We start from the raw sequence: 20,000 nt of genomic DNA, 5'->3' as shown, positions 1-20,000 counted from the left end.
CCTTCCCCGCACTGATCAGCCGGGCGCCGCACGTCCGAGCACCCCACGCTGTTTTTTCCACATCCCCGATACCCTCTACAACCAAGTTGGTGTAAGGTGTTCCCCCAGCTGAAAAAAACAGGATGGAGCTAAAGGGAGACATTAAGTTTAGCTGTGAAGTTGTGTTAGTTACTTTGCTTTGCTGCCTTTCCTGCCGAGACTCAAGCTGCTTCTTCACATGACAAGTCGAATTCTTATTGTGGAAAGATGGAAGCATCAGACGCGAAAATGTTCAGAAAGTTTAGTGCAATAGGATGAAATTTATGAAAATACATACACACACACACACACACACACACACACACACACACACACACACACACACACACACACACACACACACACACACACACACACACACACACACACACACACTCACTCACTCACCCGGAAAGGAGAGTTTCAGCAACAAACCCATCTGCGACCCTTCGTACCAAACATCGTTTAGGGGCGTGATAAACTCCATCCAGACCTTGACGTCGCTGCCGCCACCGGAGGGCGCGGTCTGTCAAGCGAAAAGACCACTGACTCCCCCACGACCATATTTTGAAACATTTTTGCGCCGCACCTCCACTATTTTAAAAAGCCTTCAATTGAAGTTGCACAGGTTTTTTTAAGGATGTCTTAATGGTTTTAGTGGCAGTTAAACAAGATTTCTGCATTATTAACAGGCAAAACACTTGAGAACACAGCTAAATATCTTGGAAAATAGTCGTGGTGAGAGAGCAAAGTGTTTCTGATTACGGGCCTCTCTACTTCATACCTAGAAGGGACTCGAGATGCACAGAACAGTGGATGGCGGCACGTGTGTTGGAGTGTGCGTATGTGTGTGTGTGTGTGTGTGTGTGTGTGTGTGTGTGTGTGTGTGTGTGTGTGTGTGTGTGTGTGTGTGTGTATGGTTGTACATTTGAGTCCGAGAGAATATGTTTGCGTAGAAATCAGGGTCAAAGACTGTGTTGGTAGAAATGTGGGGTGGTGATGATGGTAGTCTTTACAATAGGATAAATGATGAGGAAGGTTGTTGGTGGATTACTAAAGACATTAAACTCCTTTCTGGTAAATAAACTTTCATATTTGTAGAGAATAAAGAAATAACCATTCATCAGAAACAGTTAAGTGGCTGAAAGAAGAAGAAATGTAACCAAGATTAAAGATTCATGTATTATTTACTGTAAAACGTTGCAAGCAGAATGACACCAAAATGCGGCCTTAACAACAATGATAGCCATGCAAGAAAGATGCCCATTAGAAATCCCAGGAGAATAATCAAAAGGGGAAGAAGCAATTTATACATAGGTTAAGTGACTTACAGCGGTGGCAGAGAGTGTTTCAGCGAGGGGCGTCCCTGCTGTGGGGCATGAAATGGAAATGGCTGTTGAGGATACGCCGGCGATGACAGAGAATTCAAACTCCACGGCGTTCGCACTTGAGTTGGCAACCTGAATGCGGTGGAAAGTTGAGAGAGAGAGAGAGAGAGAGAGAGAGAGAGAGAGAGAGAGAGAGAGAGAGAGAGAGAGAGAGAGAGAGAGAGAGAGAGAGACGTACCATTATTCCTTTTTGTTTGTGACATTTCTAAGCTCGTTATTTTTCTCTTTTTGTTTTCTGTTACCTATATGAAAATTTTGCGTTTATTTACATCGCGGCCACACACACACACACACACACACACACACACACACACACACACACACACACACTCGCCTCTCCCGTAGAATTGAAGAAGAGTGTGAAGGTGACCGAGTTGTCCGCTGTGAATTCCAAGTATTGGCTCAGCGCGGGAAGGACTGCGATGTTTGCCCCAACCTTCCCGTACCCGATGCCGCACACTTTGTCTGTGAGGAAGGAGGCGCTACTAACTGCCACTCTTAAATCCTGCGGGGCAACAATTAATTTACGTGGCCACAGTATCACTCTACAGTCTACTCCATGCTGCATCACACTGCTCTCGTCTGAATCATCACGCTATGTAAAGGTAGAGTCATACAACACACACTGCATCACCACCATAGTCACCGCAGCACAACGCCAGTCCATCATTTTTCGTGTCACACCAAACAACAGACACGGCACAGTAAGCAACACCTCCATGCTCGCAAAACCCAACAGTATTTTGTTCAACTTAAGCACACGTATCTCATAAAATCACAGTTCACCACGTTACTTCCTGCGTATTGATGACCAGTGGCATAACTCAGCACCATCACCAATGCCACAGTCAACACTACCACCACCATCACCATACTCACTCCCGCCGTTGTCTGTCAGTGTGCAGGTAACTTCTACGTTTGCCCCGCTGTCCATCGTGAAAGTGGCGGCCCAGGTGACTACCTGCCCTTCCTCCACGGTAGTTGGAGTGATTGCCGAAGCCTGGGAGAAATGGAGGCACGTTAGTGAGAGAGAGAGAGAGAGAGAGAGAGAGAGAGAGAGAGAGAGAGAGAGAGAGACTATTACAATGGAACAAATAGCCACAAACTGAAATACAGAAATACGTATATACATGACGGTGTGGGGAGCTGCCTCTCACAACCCATAGACTTACAGAGCTCCAAGATCCTTCACCAAACGCTACTGGCGGTGACACTCCTGCTGTGACGGTGAGGGTGACAGTGTCTGTGAATACGGAGGTAATCCCCATGACAAGCCCCACATCTACGTCCACCGTGCTGCCCACCGCGGCGTGCATGGCGTACACATTGAAGAAGAACTGGATTTGGAAGTTAGCATTGTCGTGGTAGTCCGCGCTGTTTAACGCTGCGTGAAAGAAGTATTAGTGTTACTAATGCCACTTCTATGCCACCTTTACTGGCATGACTTGTCTTTCTTTACTATGGTTTCGGTTCTCACTACACCATCTAGTATGGCCGCTACCTTCAAAACACGTCTCTCTCTCTCTCTCTCTCTCTCTCTCTCTCTCTCTCTCTCTCTCTCTCTCTCTCTCTCTCTCTCTCTCTCTCTCTCTCTCTCTCTCTCTCTCTCTTACACACACACACACACACACACACACACACACACACACACACACACACACACACACACACACGTTACTATTGAAGTCTGATTCATAGCCTTTTTTTTTTTTTCACTTCTTTCCTTCGCCTTTAGTCAGTCCGACACACGCCTCCTCCCTTTCCTCCAACACCTTCCCCTTGCTCAGCTACCTACGGTAAGTTAAACCCGAAGTGCGCAGATGAATGAAGTATTCGCCCATATAGTTTGTGAGGTTGGTGATGGACGGATAGTAAGTAGTTCTCGAGGCCCCTGAACAGCCAAAGTTGGAGCCCATGAAGGCGATGCCGATGCTGGAGATGCTGAAAGCGTCCTGTGGAAACAGAAGTGGTGTAGCGAAGACAGAAGAGAAAAGTATCATGATGCATCATATCTTGCACTGATGAATATCATTTGAGGTAGAAGGGGATAGCTTGCAGTAGAAAGATTAGTTTGCAGTATAAATGATAACGTGCAACGAAAAGAGTAGCTTGAAAAGGGACAGTGGAAAAAGTAGTTTGGAATAAGATGGCCAGGAAATGGTAAGAAGAGTTGCATATAAGTCCAGAAAAGGAAAGAAAGAAACTTTACCTGTAATTTGCATGATTTGTAATTTGCAGTTGAGAACGCATTATTATGATTTATTTGCTTTTCTTTTTTTTAAGTAGATTATAGGAAGTATACATCGCTACTTTAATAAGGACATTTATGGTGAGCTGAAGTGGGACAACCAAAAAGGTGTACTAGTAGCACGTGGAAGTTTCGTTCCCATTGTGTATGAACACTAAATAGAACTATTCGATTTTGTTAGTAGACTGTAGTCATGAACACTTTGTCGTTTTACCGCTTACATTTAGCGGGCTATAGTGCAAATTATTTGAGAGCTTTCAAGGGTATTTCCATGAATCTAGTGGTAGTTTAAGAAAGATCCTGCGTCAGTGATAAGATAATACTCGAAAAACACCCATGAAAACCCGATCAGTAATTTCTGCGGCCTTTTAAAATAGTCCTGATGAGAGAGAGAACAAAGCGATTAAGAATACGAGTCACTGTTGTATACGCAGGTGGACATGTTTACCTGTGAGTGTATTTGTTCACCTACTGGCCTGCACTATTCTCACCGACTTACGTAGCTCGTGCTGGAGGGGATGGACACCTGGAAGAAGACATCGGCGAAGGGGTGGTACAAGTAAGAGTCGAGCACGAATGTGGCGCCGCTGTACTGTGCTATAGTGGCGGACTGAGTCAGTAGGGTGTTCTTCGGCGTGTAGACTTCCTGGTAAGGGGAGAGGAAGGGGGAGTAATCTCTCTCTCTCTCTCTCTCTCTCTCTCTCTCTCTCTCTCTCTCTCTCTCTCTCTCTCTCTCTCTCTCTCTCTCTCTCTCTCTCTCTCTCTCTCTTTCTCTCTCACCTCTAGCATGTTGTAGATCAACTTGTCCGTGCCCACGTAGACGTAGTTCTCGTTGTCATACTGCGCTCCCACCGTGACGAGAGCGCTGTCATTGGTGTACAGGGGGTTGGGGATGAGCATGACCCAGAATTTCATGATGATGGTGCTGTCAGCGAAGTCCGTCTGCCCATCACTGTACGTGTCCGTGTTGAGAATCTTACCGAAGTCGACGTTAGCTCTGTTGTTCTGCGTTGGGGAATTTTTCTTTAATTTATTGATTGACTTATTGATTGATTGCTTGGCTGACTGACTGACTGAGAGATTGACTGGTTGGCTGGCTAATGATTGCATCGACTGGTTACTAAAAAAGATGGGTTGATGTTGTTGGTGGTGGTGTTGGTAGTGTTGTAAGATAGAACTAGTTTTGTGTTATAAAGAACAAAATTAAACCTAAGTACGTGCATACGAGTCTGAATCTCTCTCTCTCTCTCTCTCTCTCTCTCTCTCTCTCTCTCTCTCTCTCTCTCTCTCTCTCTCTCTCTCTCTCTCTCTCTCTCTCACCAAATGGTCGAAGTCGTCTCCTGGTATCTTCGTCGTGGTGACCAGGTCAGGGGTGAGAGGCGCCCCCGCCCTCCGTTGTGATCTTTGAGCCGATGCTGGTCACCTCTAGGTCGCACAGGGCGAAGGCGGTATAGCCGGAGATGGGATCCATAGCAAACACCTCCACCACCAGTTGCATTGCCGTGGCTTGGTAAAATAAGGGACCGCATTCTCAATCGGTTCGTCGCTCTATCTCCACTTTTTAAACCCTTTAACTGATATGGGTTCTCCTTTAAGCTTAATAAAGGGTTGTGGTGTAAGTCTAAAGTATGGCTCTGAAAGATACCACTGATGGCAACCCACTGTTTTTTGGGAGGAGAGTTTTTTTTTTTTTATGTGTGTGTGTGTCTGGGGGGAGTGTTATTATTTTTAGGGGATTTTATTTTTTTTTTATTCTTCATATTTATATGTAAATCAGATTAAATAAGCAATTAAAAAGTAATCTAGAGTGAAACAAAAGGTTTGATTTTTTTTTTTTTTTTTATGTAGGAGGGGCACCGGTCAAGAGCAATATAAATATAATATAAAAAAGGTCCACTGAGATGCTGGTCTTCAAAAATTGAGGGATAAGTGTATTGAAACCTCCCTCCAGAAAGAAATCATCATATAAAGGAGGAAATACAGAAGCAGGAAGTGAGTTCCATAGTTTACCAGAGAAAGGAATGAATGATTGAGATCACTGGTTAACTCTTGCATTACAGAGGTGGACAGAATAGGGATGAGAGAAAGAAAAATATCTTGTGCAGCCAGGCCTCGGGAGGAGAGGAGGCATGCAGTTAACAAGATCAGAAGAGTAGTTAGCATGAAAGTAACAGTAGAAGACAGCAAGAGATGCAACACTGCGACGATGAGAGAGACGCTGAATACAGTCAGTTAGAGGAGAGGAGTTAATAAGACGAAAAGCTTTTGATTCCATCCTGTCTAAAAGAGCTGTATGAGTGGAACGCCCCCCCTCCCACCAATTTCATGTGAAGCATACTCCATACATGGACAGAAAAGGCCCCTGGTCAGAGTTAGCAGCTGGGGGTGAGAAAAACTGGTGGAGACAATTCAGAACACCTTCATAGAAGCTGTTTTAGCTAGAGATGAGATGTGGAGTTTCCAGTTTAGATTATAAGTAAAGGGCAAACCGAAGATGGTCATTGTAGAAGAGGAGGACAGTTGAGTGTCATTGAAGAAGAGGGGATAGTTGTCTGGAAGGTTGTGTCGAGTTGATAGATGGAGGAATTGAATTTTTGAGGCATTGAACAATAGGTTTGCTCTGCCCCAATCACAAATTTTAGAGAACTCAGAAGTCAGGCGTTATGTGGCTTTCCTGCGAGACTAGTACTTCCTGAAGGGTTGGACGTCTACGAAAAGACGTGGAAAAGTACAGGATGGTACCATCAGCGTAGGAGTGGGTGGGACAAGAAGTTTGGTTTAGAAGATCATTCATGAATAATAGGAAGAGAGTGGGTGACAGGACAGAACCCTGAGGAACACCACTGCTAATAGATTTAAAAGAAGAGCAGTGACCGTCTACCACAGCAACAATAGAACGGTCAGAAAAGAAACTTAAGATGAAGTTACAGAGAGAAGGATAGAAGCCATAGGTGAGTAGTTCGGAAATCAAAACTTTGTGCCAGACTCTATCAAAAGCTTTTGATATGTCTATGGCAACAGCAAAAATTTCACCAAAATCAGCAGCATCAGCAGCAGCAGCAACAACAACAATAATAGTAGTAATTGTGACATACTTACTAATCTTGGGCAGCAGGATGGTGACCCCGTACTCAATCTCTATGCCGAGCTTCGCTGTTGCGTCCTGCAGTATGGTGTTGCGGTTTATGTTGATGTCTAGGTTCGCGAAGTCATTCTCGTCTGCCACAGCCTACGGAGGAGAGGGTATCAGCCATGAAGATTGCGGGTATAGAGGCACTGTGTGCCATGTGCGGTGAGAGATGACATTATGTGGGAAAGCACGCACGCCCCTCTCCACCTTACCAGACCTACCGCAAGCCATGCCACAGCGGCACACAGGTCCGTATTCCCATTGACGCTTCACCTCGACTGTTTACAGTAGGCTGTAGTGGATGTTGCTGGAATTCTCAAGGGTGTTTGTATGACTCTTGTGATCGTTTAACTGAGATTCTGCATCAACAACGAAAGCAAAGAAACGAAGAACTGACTAATAATTTTTGTGGTCTTTTTAAATTAGACCTTACGAGAAATGAAAACATTTAGGAATACAGACCTTAGTAATACAGGTGGATGAGCTCCATAGATGACCTGGGATTGCTTTGTAATGAGACTGCCTGAACTAAAACAGGTCATGAAACTTTCACGTTACGTTCTGTCATACTATATACACTATAAGATCCGTTCTGTAGAATATATATATATATATATATATATATATATATATATATATATATATATATATATATATATATATATATATATATATATATATATATATATATATATATATATATATCAAATTTTGATTGAGGAAAAGCCTGACAATGAAGGAAGACACCGCCACTCATCCCCTCTTCATTTACCTTGCATTACACTCACGAACCAGTCACGCCTATCATAGTTGTCTGACTCCTCACGCCGTAAATGCAATACGAAAACACTTGGCAATGCAGCAAGACACTGTCCTGTCCACACTTGCTTTGCTTTAACATCAGACTCACGTATCGCTTCCTCCTATCAAGACTCTCCAGCTCCTCATTGTCGTTGCCGCCCCCAAGCGTGTCTTCAAAGAAAAGGAACTGCGAGGTGTTGAAAGCGTCCGCTTTCCACGCTTCAGTGTCTTCGTCCAGGAGTCTGACGGTTGAGCCCCTGCGAAGGAGGACCGTACTGATTGGCGTTGTGGCTCTCGATGGTGGTCTTGTGCTTGTATGCTCATAGATAGCGGATGATGAAAGTAACTAAGTAGTAGTAGTAGTAGTAGTAGTAGTAGTAGTAGTAGTAGTAGTAGTAGTAGTTGTTGTTGTTGTTGTTGTAGAGTAGTAGTAGTAGTAGTAGTAGTAGTAGCTGATGTAGTAGTAGTAGTAGTAGTAGTAGTAGTAGTAGTAGTAGTAGTAACTTAACAATGTTTGCATATTGCCTTCACAGAAACCGAAGGGAACATACCTTGAAGTTTGGATATTTTTAAACTTTTGAAATGTCATCAAAACTATTAGAATAACTATATAAAAGGGGAGAGAGAGAGAGAGAGAGAGAGAGAGAGAGAGAGAGAGAGAGAGAGAGAGAGAGAGAGAGAGAGAGAGAGAGAGAGAGAGAGAGAGAGACAGACAGACAGACAGACAGACAGACAGACAGACAGACAGAGAGAGAGAGAGAGAGAGAGAGAGAGAGAGAGAGAGAGAGAGAGAGAGAGAGAGAGAGAGACTCACCTCATGTAGAAGTTCGTCCAAGTGGTCTTCGCGGTGCACTAGAATGGTCAGTGTCTGGTAGTCGTACAGGAGGCTGTTCTTGGTGCCTGCGGGGAGAGGGAGAGGCTGCTGCGGGGCTTACGTGTGTGTGTGTGTGTGTGTGTGTGTGTGTGTGTGTGTGTGTGTGTGTGTGTGCGTAGCTAGGTTGGTAGGAACGTGGGTTTGATCGGTTTAAATTTCCATGAAGTGTCAATGTGTTTTTAACCCTTTCAGCGCTACGGCATCGTTTTCATTATAATCTGGACATCATTAAAAGATTCCATTAATTTATCGCTGATGTTTTTTTCGTAATCAAGGAGTTATAAATTATGTAGCTACTCAGTCCTCCACGTTTTATCTTATTTCCGCTATTATGACTAACAAAATGTGATTTCATGAGGTTAGGATATTGTCTGCAACATGCTTGTGTTGAGCACAAAGAACATGGGAGAGATAATAACACTAATTTAAACACAAATTCTCCTTTCTCATGCATGACAAGTGATAGAAAATAAACTGAAAATAAAAAAAAAGATATAAGAAATTTAAAAAATCCTTAAGCAGTTACTGGCCAGTTAGGGTTTATAAGTCAGTATCTTGAACTGCCTTCTGTGACAAGCATCTGCATTTTTACCACTTCAACTACGAGATCTACTGCATAATATTTACGTATAATATTTACGTACGTACAATGATGGTTAACAAGTCCAGTAATCTTCTGAACTTATTTCTACAATGCTTTAAACTTGAAGATGAATGGACGTGAGTTCCATATATAACTCAAGTTTTGACTATGGACAATATTCTGAAACACTTTTGCGTCACACCTCCACTACTTTCAAAACCTATGGTTGAAGTTTCATGGGTTTTTAAGGATGTTTTTACGGTTCTAGTGACAAATTAACAAGATTTTCTACATTATTGATTGGTGAAAGACTCCTGAGAACCCATCTAATTCATATCCGTGGTCTTTACAAATAGTCGTGATGAGACAGCAAAGCGTTTCAGAATACGGACATATGACTATTCCTCTTTTTCCTGTAGCTAGCACTGTTCACTGTTACTGTTTACTTACTTGAGGCAATGATTTCCAACTGGTGACTGCTTCCTGGAGTCAGCCGCGAGCCTTCCCGGAGAAACACCTGCCCGGACGACTCGTGGATAGTGAAGAGTGGGTGGTTGAGGGTGTCGGGGGGCACGAGGAGGCTGTAGGTGATAGCGGGCGCAGGGGCAGCGGGTGTGTTGTCCGGGACCCAGCGGGCACGTCAAGCCAAGGTCCTCGTCCTCTGCGCTAGCCTTGTACACCACACCTGCCAAAACCACAGCTGGCACTACAAGTATTTCTGTCAAAGCCACATCTGTCCCTATAAGTATTGCATGGCACACACCTGTCACTACAAGTATTTCACGTAAAGTCAAAATCAAAACCACACCCGTTACCAAAGCTATTTCACGTCACACATGTCATCACAATTATTTCGCGCCAAGCCTGTTAAAGCCACACCTGTCAGTAGGAATATTCCACGCTACACCTGCCTATCTCAAAGGATCGTTATCGTTCTTACGCGCAACAGCTACCAAGACTACTACTACTACTACTACTACTACTACTACTACTACTACTACTACTACTACCACTACTACTACTACGAATTCCACACACCTGTCATATTGGGGCACACCTGTCATTCCAGTGCTCTGCCTACAAGTATGTCAAAAAAAATTAAACCTTCGCAGAGAGAGAGAGAGAGAGAGAGAGAGAGAGAGAGAGAGAGAGAGAGAGAGAGAGAGAGAGAGAGAGAGAGAGAGAGAGAGAACGGCATACTTTCAGGAGTGACTGAGCTGAAGTTTTCCACTAGGAATGTGAAAACTTGCTTGCTATCAACCTAAAATATTTCATCTCTCTCTCTCTCTCTCTCTCTCTCTCTCTCTCTCTCTCTCTCTCTCTCTCTCTCTCTCTCTCTCTCTCTCTCTCTCTCTCTGCCTGAAAAGCTTAACTTTAGAAAGGCTAACTTCAATTAAAATATAACCATCCAATTATGTATACATATTCTACCATATTGTAACTGTTAGTTATTAATAAATGTTCAAATATTCTCTCTCTCTCTCTCTCTCTCTCTCTCTCTCTCTCTCTCTCTCTCTCTCTCTCTCTCTCTCTCTCTCTCTCTCTCTCTCGCTAATTACTAGTTTTTTTTTTTTTTAGATACATGAAAAGTTTCTGCTTCAGAAAGGCCATTCACATTTCTTTCTCATCATTATTTACTATTATCATTTATGATCAGTAAATGTTCAGTAAATGTATCAGTAAATGTTCAAACGTCTCTCTCTCTCTCTCTCTCTCTCTCTCTCTCTCTCTCTCTCTCTCTCTCTCTCTCTCTCTCTGGGTGTAATGCACTTCAGTCATCTTTATTTGATATTCCAGTTTTTACCAGATTACAAAAAAACATAAAACCAGATGCTCAAAAAAAAAAAAAGACCTACGCAAGGCAGGCCCTGAGCATTTAGATTTAAAATTTACCATATGTCATCATCATTTATAAATTTATACATTCTCCTCTTTTGTCTAACAGCTGTGAACGTACTACATTCACGCAAAGTTTGTCCCTCTCATTCACAACCCTACCTGTTGACTTTCGGTTATCTTAAATCGTCTTTCGTCCAGCTAGTAACCATGCTGAAGGCACGCGAGGTTCTGTGACTGATCTCATATGAGTGAGCGACGCACTGTACGTTTACTTACCCGTAGTATGTGACACGTGGCCTTACTTTGTCATGATAATCCGATCGCCAGCCGCCCTTGAGACACAAACACGGAGCAGCGACCATTTGTATTCATTCATGCCCACTAATTCACGCACGGCCCTGCTCTACCGTCTGCATGCTGCGGGCGTTTGTCTTACTTCGCTTCGAGGACAACGCAAATTGGATAGGAATAGGGAGAGAAGAGTTACGATGTCATAAGTAAACCAAACATGAGTGTGTGTCTAACTGTCCCCACTGCACCATTATTTGTCAGTGGTCGTTGGTTTATTGATTTAAAGGCGCCGTAGAAAGTTGGTCATATGCCGCTGTCAATGATGGGTGTTTGTGGTGGAATTTGATGCTACCGGTGGATGTATTGTATGGCTCCAGATAAGGATATTTACGTAAGGGTGGATTATCAATATGTTCCTGTGTACATAAATGAATAAACGAAGACGCAGACTAACAAGCAAATTTAGGAATGCTTATAAGTAGACAGACAGACAGACAGACAGACAGACAGATAGATAGATAGATAGACAGATAGACAGACAGATAGATGTGTGATAGACAGACAGACAGGCAAATACCTTTAACTCCTTCAAGGCTAAATCATTAAGACGCCTCTGAAGTTCACCAACTACTGCCCTTAAGGAGAGACACCCAACTTTTTTTCCTCTCCCTCTGAACGTACGTTGTGTGTGTGTGTGTGTGTGTGTGTGTGTGTGTGTGTGTGTGTGTGTGTGTGTGTGTGTGTGTGTGTGTGTGTGTGTGTGTGTATGTGTGTGTGTGTGTGTCTTTGTATCTTTGTTTGTTTGTCTGTCTTTGTGTATGCCTGGTGTTACTAATAGTGGCGCATTATCGTATCCAGTAAAAGATAAAGAGGACTTTTGTTCAATAATATGCAGTACTTGATGGCAGCTTTTGCTCATGGTGATTAAGCGCATATTTACCTATTAACGTATCCATGTATTCATTTATCTACATTTTTTATTTATTTATCTATTTATTTGTTTTGTATCCTTTTGCAGATACCGGTTAACTTCTGCGCGATATTGGCCCGCATTCAGAAACGCTTTACTCTATAACCTCAACGGAACGTTTTCAAAGGCCACAGAGATGATTAGCCGGATTCTCAAGAGTGTCTCCCTTGTTAATAATGCAAAAAAACTTGTTAATCTGTCAATAGAACTTTAGAAAAACATCCTTAATGTCCAGTGTCACTTCAACTACAGCCTTTTGAAAGTAGTGGAGATGCGGCGCAGAAGCGTTTCAAATTACGGTCCATAAGTGTCCTAAAGAAAAAGAATCAAACTTCCTGTCCTTGCATCACACCTTCCCCTTTAACACAGGCCCTTCCAGTACAGATACTTTCATCTGTATTTTTTAAGTCGTTCAATCTTTTTACTTCAGACGTTTTGGGTTTCCTTGGAAAATTAAATCACGACGAAACATACCATTTATCTTTAGAGGAAGTAGTGAGAGGGCACGTGTGTGTGTGTGTGTGTGTGTGTGTGTGTGTGTGTGTGTGTTAGGTTCAGTCGTAATTGGGGTCTGATTTCGTTATTTACAGGTGTGATAGGCGCATTACAGCCGAGCCTCAATTAATTTAGGCACTAATACAGGTGTGTCGCAGCCTGACGCACTCATCCTGGATGATGAGCTGCTCTGCTGCACCTCTGGCAGGTGGAGGTTGTGTGTGTGTGTGTGTGTGTGTGTGTGTGTGTGTGTGTGTGTGTGTGTGTGTGTGTGTGTGTGTGTGTGTGTGTGTGTGTGTGTGTGTGTGTGTGTGTGTGTGTGTGTGTGTGTGTGTGTGTGTGTATGTGTAGGTCACTAAGAGTCGTTTATGCTGTTACTCTGTGCCTGAATGTGTGAAGAGATTACGTGAGTTTTGCTGGGATTATCTGGAATGGACGGGCAGTCGATAAAAGATGAGAAGGGAAGACTGGATGAAACATTTGTTCTGTAGTGGAATCATAGATGTTAATGGTAATGGTGGTGGTGGTGGTGGTGGTGGTGGTGGTGAAGATGATGTATATATAGTTCTGTGTTTGGGGGATGGTCAGCTCCTGGCTGTGGAGTGGAAGGGAAGCGAGGCGTAAAACCTTGAAACTAAGAACTAGGCACAGAAAGCTGTTGGTAGAGCCTGCAGCGGTGGACTTGTGAATAAAAACACTCTTGTGGACGTAAAAATACTGTTCTTCACAGTTAGTTTTAGTTCTGTGGACTTGAGCGACCCGACCATGGTGTAGGGAATTCCTGGAGCGAGCCACCGGTCACTTGTCTTACAACCCTTTCATTGCTATTCATCTTTTGTTCAAATTCAGAACACCATATAAATCCAATTTTTGCATGGACACACGGGAACAGAAATTCAAAGCTTGATTTTGTCTGTTACAGAACTTCTTGATAGACTGTAGTATAAAATAATCTAGAAAGTTGTAAATGATTATCGGGAAAATTATATTGGTGATTAAGAATGTCAACATGATGCGCAGGTAATTAGAGTATGAATAATCATTTTCTTTTCAAACAGGAAACAGTGCAGTGTGCAATTCATTATTGCCTCGAAATGTAATTACGTAATTAGTTAGAACGTCAGCTATTTTTTTTATTCATGTAATGTTCCCGAGCGCCAGAGTGAGTTTTTGTCACGGTTGTCAACACGTTGCTATAAACATATACTTGACATCAGCTTATTACAACCTTAATGAATGCATGTTTTATTAGTACAGCTGAGTAATATTTTCTTCATTTTTTTCCGTTACATGTTAAATCAAATTTCAAAATGCACTTCAGCCAGAAATGTACATCTTTTTGTAGCTGTATCTAAAATGCCTGGATGAATTTAAGTAACAGTCGGTCGGAGAATTGGATAAACTGGAAGTGAAGAGTCTTTGTTAAACTATCACGAAAATCATACAAACATCCTTGAAAAATCCAGTAACTTGTACAAGAGCCTATTGGTTGCAAGTAGTTAACTGCAATAAAGCATTGAAACGTTTGAGGATACGAGCCTTAATATTTAATCCTTTGGTGATCTGACAATCTCCTTACGAACTCTGACTAGACTCTTAGCAGATCAGAGGAATTAGGATGAAGGGGGAAATGCCAAACACAGTGGAAGTAAGTACAATAAGTCAGTGGAGTATTGACCATGAACACGAGTATGCCGCCAGTGAAGGTTGGTGTTGGTGCGGGCAGACAGGTGCCTCGCGTGTGGGGAGACAAAGCGTGGCCGTGACGGTGCTACATTGTGGGAATCAAATTGGTTGCCTATGTTCTGTGTTCTGCTCTGGTTCTCTTCTTTCCGGCACATTGAGAGGACAGGATGGTGCGTGTATGTGTGTGTGTGTGTGTGTGTGTGTGTGTGTGTGTGTGTGTGTGTGTGTGTGTGTGTGTGTGTGTGTGTGTGTGTGTGTGTGTGAGGGGAGGGGGAGAGAGGATGAGGGAATAATTATTTTCAGACACCTTCGAATCAAATGTGATCTGGCAAATAATTCATAACATACTGTCGATTTGTGAACGAAATAGAAAACCACGAGTGTTTACCTCTTTATGAGTAAGAATAATTTAGTGTTCAAGAATTATTATTATTATGGACTGCAGGTGTATGATGGATCTTGACAGTAAAATTTGTAATCTTTAGTATATGACACATGAACCGATTACTATTCTATTGCTTGCTGCTGTCAACAAACTATCTATCTCTATCTGTCTGTGTGTGTGTGTGTGTGTGTGTGTGTGTGTGTGTGAAGAGTTGATAAAACGTCACTAATATTCCTCCCTTTATCTTGAGAAATGGGCCACATAGAATGATGACACAGTTGTCCATAGTTGATGGCTCAAATGAAGTAATTTGATGAAGACTGTTACCCATTTCCGATTTAGCAGCACCAGTAGAAAGAGCCATTCGTCTGATTGCATTTAGACTTGTAGACCACCACTGACTGCCAAAATGACGATGATGATAAATAGATAGATAAATAGGTAGATAGATAGATGGACACATTCCCCTGCCCATGTCCCACGGTACTTTGCTGCGCTTTTGACAAGTAGGTTCTTTATGCCTCAATGCAGACCAACATTTTTCTTTTCTCGTACAGACAAATTTATCCCGACATCGCGTGCATGCCTTCACTGTTCACACCCTTCCCATGACACTGTCCTTCCTGCCGCCCAGCCTGTTCCGCCCTCACACACACACACACACACACACACACACACACACACACACACAAGCACCTCCAGAAATTAAATTGCCCAACTTTTTTTCTCTCTTTCTTTGACTTTTTTTGGGGGAGCGGCAAGACTTTTTTTTTTTTTTGTCTCGCTTTTTTTTTGTCCTTTGCCAGTCCCTTGGATATATAAAACACACACACACACACACACACACACACACACACACACACACACACACACACAAACACGCGCGCGCGCGCGCGCGCGCGCGAAATACAGGGCCACAACTGCATAAATGTTCTCATTGATACAGTACGTACTACAAATATACAGTCTGAAATTACTCCTTTTGCGGTGGTGTACGAGGCGCATCACTCAGAAATAAAGTAAAAGATATAATAGATTAATGAATAAATGAAAACTCCATGAATTTAACGTCAAGTTTACGTACAAATATTCTCTTGATTATAGTTTTATTGTTTTATCATCGATGCTGTTGTCCTTCTTCCCTCTGCACCATAAGTGTAGAGATTAAAATATACTAACATCTAACACTGTACCGGGAGACCTGAAAGATGACTCAGTGAACCAAAAGCATCGTGTTGCAGACTGAAACTTGAGAGCGCGGCGCAGGAGTGTTGTGAGAGAAACTATTATGTTGTGTGTTGCCTGTTATTTCCTCCACGGATTAGTCCTTTTTTCTCGTCTTCCCTCACTCCCTCCTCCTTCTCCTCCCTTAGAAACGAAAATTGTAGAAAGACCACCGACGCCACGGATGAATGATGACTTGCGAAAAGCAATTAAAGACCGTAATGAAGCACACTTGAAAATGAGAGAAAACAGTTTCTACAATAGCAGTATAAAAAGCAAAGAATCTTGTAAAAAGGATGATAAATAAGACAAAAGCCTAATACTGTCACAACGAGATTACTAATTGTGGAGGTAAAAATTTCTTCTGTATGGAAAGTAATCGAGGAAATGATTCCTAGTCAAAAGAAAGAAATCCAACAGTTATAACTTTGATAAGATAAATGACAAAGCAAAGGAGTTCACTAATTTCTTTTCCGGTGTTGGTGAGACTACCTTTAATTATTCACAGGAACTACTTGGAGCACACTCTGATCTGACCATTTTACACCATAAACATGATGTTCATTCGAGCCTTCCGTTTAGACCTGAGCCTGTGGACATTAAAGAAAAAAAAAACACATTTAACTTTTGCACAACAATATATAAAGTTTTAGGGAGATCATATCCAAAATGGATTTTATCTTGTAGCTCCATAAAAGATGTAACAAATAATGTCACTAGACAAAGGAACAATTTATATGTTCCCCAAACTAGAACACATCTCGATGCCATGGCTTTCACTGTACTGGCCCCAGGCTGTGGAGCACACTCCCCACCACCATCACTGAAGCTCACAACTTATCTACTTTTAAGATTTAACCTAAAGAACTTTCTCTTACCCGAAAATCATGTATGGATTTATTGTACGTTTTTATTATGTATTTCTCAGCCACGTAGGTAATGTAAGACCCATGTACATAATAACCATCGCTTGTGGAATAAAGAATCTGAATCTGAATCTAAAAAAAAAATTGAATCCTCCTCCCCTGCCCCTCCTTCCCGTCTTCCTCCTCCGAAACACGACTCCCTTCAATTCCTCGTATTTCTGCTCTATATTCTTGACGTCCATATTTCCATTCCAGTGTCACAGACAGATTCGGGCGCGCGTCAAACCACATGTATTCCCGTGACGTGAATTCCTTTGTGGCATTCGCAGTCTCCCCGTCTTTTATTTCCCTCTATATTGTAAAACAGGTCACATTCTTCAGCCTGTGTGTGTGTGTGTGTGTGTGTGTGTGTGTGTGTGTGTGTAAGACAACACACACACACACACACACACACACACACACACACACACACACACACACACACACACACACACACACACACACACACACACACACACACACACACACACACACACATCAACTCCAATTTCAAACACGGGTAAAAGGAAAAATACTGATAAATAATGAAATGAAGGAATACAAACAGAACAAAAAAAATTAATTTCTAGACAAATATCTGAGACTTTTTCCAGATGTGTGTGTGTGTGTGTGTGTGTGTGTGTGTGTGTGTGTGTGTGTGTAAGTAGTAGGTAGGTAGAAATGCTTCATCTTACCTTCATGCTTCGAGTTAACGATGACTGTGTCTAGTCGTATAGCGAATCTTGGGCCATACTTGTCATCTGAAAGGTGGGAGAGGCAGCAAGACCAATTATCTCTCTCTCTCTCTCTCTCTCTCTCTCTCTCTCTCTCTCTCTCTCTCTCTCTCTCTCTCTCTCTCTCTCTCTCTCTCTCTCTCTCCTTTTTCCACACGTAATTCATATAATGTTTGTTTTCCTTTTTCTTCTTTTTTATCTTTTCCTCTATCCAAGTTCTCATTTTCTTTTTCTTTCTCCTCCTCGTTATTCTCTCTCTCTCTCTCTCTCTCTCTCTCTCTCTCTCTCTCTCTCTCTCTCTCTCTCTCTCTCTCTCTCTCTCTCTCTCTCTCTTTCTCTCTCTTTGCTCTCTCTAAACTTTGCACATTTGCCTCGCACGTTCCTTCCCTCTGCCACTCTTTCCCTCCTTCGCCACTCACCGTATGCGGCGCAGGTCGGCCCGGAGTAGCAGGGAAGGCACTCACACGCACCGTCAACTCCGCAGCGTCCATTCAGACACTCCACTTTCCTGCGGAGAAGAAAACCATCATCACCTTCTCTCTCTCTCTCTCTCTCTCTCTCTCTCTCTCTCTCTCTCTCTCTCTCTCTCTCTCTCTCTCTCTCGGTTTTGCCATCTACATTGCTTTTTGCTTTCTTTTTTTCTTTTTTTCTTTTCTTTTCGCTCTCTCTCTCTTATCGGGTCCTTTATGGAAGAGAGGAAAAGAAGGGAATGGTGTGGTATTGTGAGAGTAATGTGTGTGTGTGTGTGTGTGTGTGTGTGTGTGTGTGTGTGTGTGTGTGTTTTCTTATCGAGTCCTCTGTGGAATGAAAGAGGGCAAGGGAATGGAGTGGAATGCAGTAGTAAATGTGATGATTGATTAATTTACAGTTGTGTGTGTGTGTGTGTGTGTGTGTGAGAGAGAGAGAGAGAGAGAGAGAGAGAGAGAGAGAGAGAGAGAGAGAGAGAGAGAGAGAGAGAGAGAGAGAGAGGGGATGGATGGATGAGTAGATGGATGGATAGTTGAATCGGTATATGGATGAATAACTGAATAAATGGACGGAAGAATAGGTGAATATGTGGATAAATAGGAGAATAATCATGAAAACAATGAAAAGAAAACAAAAGGAATCTTGAAACAAAGAAAACAGAAATATCAAAACAAAAGCACGAAGGTAAGAAAAAGGGGGAAAAAAAGAACGGAAAAAAAAATATGCAAGAAAAATGATAAATGAGATTGGATGAAGAATGTATGAATAAATAAAAAAAAATCATGAAAAGATAGAAAGACTTTTTATTCTGAACGCAGAAAACGGAAGAAAAACAACAATAACTGAAACAAAAGCACGACAGTAAGGGAAAAAAAAAACTAAGCAAATAAGAAAATCATTAAAACTATAAAAAATAAAAACAAAAAAGATCGAACGCACAAAAAAATTAAAAAAGCTACACAAAAGCATGAATACAAATAAAAATAAATAAAAAGGAAAAACAGGAAGGGGGAGAAAAAACAAGCAAGAAAGAGTGGTAATGATGAGGAGGTTGGGGAGCCACCACTACTGCCACCAACTCACGCTCGCTGTTGCCTCCACACCGCACTGGCCCAGCCTCTCATATTGACCGCACAGTATCGTCTATCCCCCGAGCACCCGCACAAATTGGTCTGCTGCCACGCCGGGCTCCGTGATAGTACCGTGTCGTGTCGTGGTGGAGAATCTCTTAAAGCACGGGGATGGGTGTGATAGCGGTGAGGACTGGCTGGCAGGTGCAGACAGGGAGAAGAATACATAAAGGAAAGAGAGAATGCGTGACGAGAGACAGGGAAGTGGACATTGTTTTGAGAAGTCTGCCATTAACGCTATTAGTGAGACATAAAAGGTATATTATAAAGGCAAAAGAAAGATGGACAGGAAAGAGGAAATGTGGGACAGTGCAAAAGAGAGAGATATATACGCGTATATGAGGGAATGAGCAGTTCAGAGAGGCTCCAGTCATTACAGTTATTGGTGAAAGATAAAAGATATATCAGAGAAACCGAAAAAGAGATGGAAGAGAGGAAAAGAGACGGAGCAAAAGAGACGTCCTGCATGACCGCTAATAGTGAAAGACGGAAGACAGATTAGAAAGATAAAGGAAAAAAATAGATAAGGGAGAGGACTAGAGAGACGAAAGCAGTGGGCAGTAGAATAGAACGCTAGTTGGAGATGCTGGGTGGATGAAAAAGGAAGGGATAAAGAATAAAAACAAGATGAGGGAAAAAGGGAATAGGACAAGGTGGGGATGATGGAATGAATAGTGTACCATAAGATATTATTACAACTATAATAAGTCTAGTACCATTACCACTACTACTATTATTACTGATGCTGCTACTGTACTACTGCTGTTAATCATAGTTTCAGTGGTAGTGGTGGTGGTGGTGGTGGTACTGGTGGTACTAACTCTTTAACAG

At 42.4% G+C, this 20,000-nt stretch overlaps 2 protein-coding genes across 2 annotated transcripts in view; both read right to left on the bottom strand.

The window, feature by feature from the left end:
• Positions 1 to 7,836, bottom strand: part of LOC135107540 (uncharacterized) — a 19,393-nt gene extending 11,557 nt beyond the window's left edge. Inside the window, exons 1-12 of the mRNA XM_064017520.1 lie at positions 7,695 to 7,836; positions 6,754 to 6,883; positions 4,975 to 5,160; positions 4,435 to 4,659; positions 4,154 to 4,300; positions 3,202 to 3,358; positions 2,579 to 2,790; positions 2,286 to 2,406; positions 1,741 to 1,871; positions 1,350 to 1,478; positions 427 to 544; positions 1 to 108 (exon numbers count right to left, since the gene is read on the bottom strand). The exon at positions 1 to 108 is cut by the window's left edge and continues 61 nt beyond it. Coding sequence (XP_063873590.1) covers positions 1 to 108; positions 427 to 544; positions 1,350 to 1,478; positions 1,741 to 1,871; positions 2,286 to 2,406; positions 2,579 to 2,790; positions 3,202 to 3,358; positions 4,154 to 4,300; positions 4,435 to 4,569 — 1,258 coding nt within the window. The 5' untranslated portion in view covers positions 4,570 to 4,659; positions 4,975 to 5,160; positions 6,754 to 6,883; positions 7,695 to 7,836. The remainder of the gene's footprint in view (positions 109 to 426; positions 545 to 1,349; positions 1,479 to 1,740; positions 1,872 to 2,285; positions 2,407 to 2,578; positions 2,791 to 3,201; positions 3,359 to 4,153; positions 4,301 to 4,434; positions 4,660 to 4,974; positions 5,161 to 6,753; positions 6,884 to 7,694) is intronic.
• A 564-nt stretch (positions 7,837 to 8,400) lies between these two features.
• LOC135107247 (uncharacterized) overlaps positions 8,401 to 20,000 on the bottom strand; it is a 26,548-nt gene continuing 14,948 nt past the window's right edge. Inside the window, exons 3-6 of the mRNA XM_064016907.1 lie at positions 17,991 to 18,079; positions 17,533 to 17,598; positions 9,493 to 9,727; positions 8,401 to 8,485 (exon numbers count right to left, since the gene is read on the bottom strand). Coding sequence (XP_063872977.1) covers positions 8,401 to 8,485; positions 9,493 to 9,727; positions 17,533 to 17,598; positions 17,991 to 18,079 — 475 coding nt within the window. The remainder of the gene's footprint in view (positions 8,486 to 9,492; positions 9,728 to 17,532; positions 17,599 to 17,990; positions 18,080 to 20,000) is intronic.

The sequence above is a fragment of the Scylla paramamosain genome, chromosome 15 (assembly GCF_035594125.1).
Source record: "Scylla paramamosain isolate STU-SP2022 chromosome 15, ASM3559412v1, whole genome shotgun sequence".
NCBI lineage: Eukaryota > Metazoa > Arthropoda > Malacostraca > Decapoda > Portunidae > Scylla > Scylla paramamosain.
Note: the sequence above shows the minus strand (reverse complement) of the source record. Positions and strands in the feature narration are given on the sequence as shown.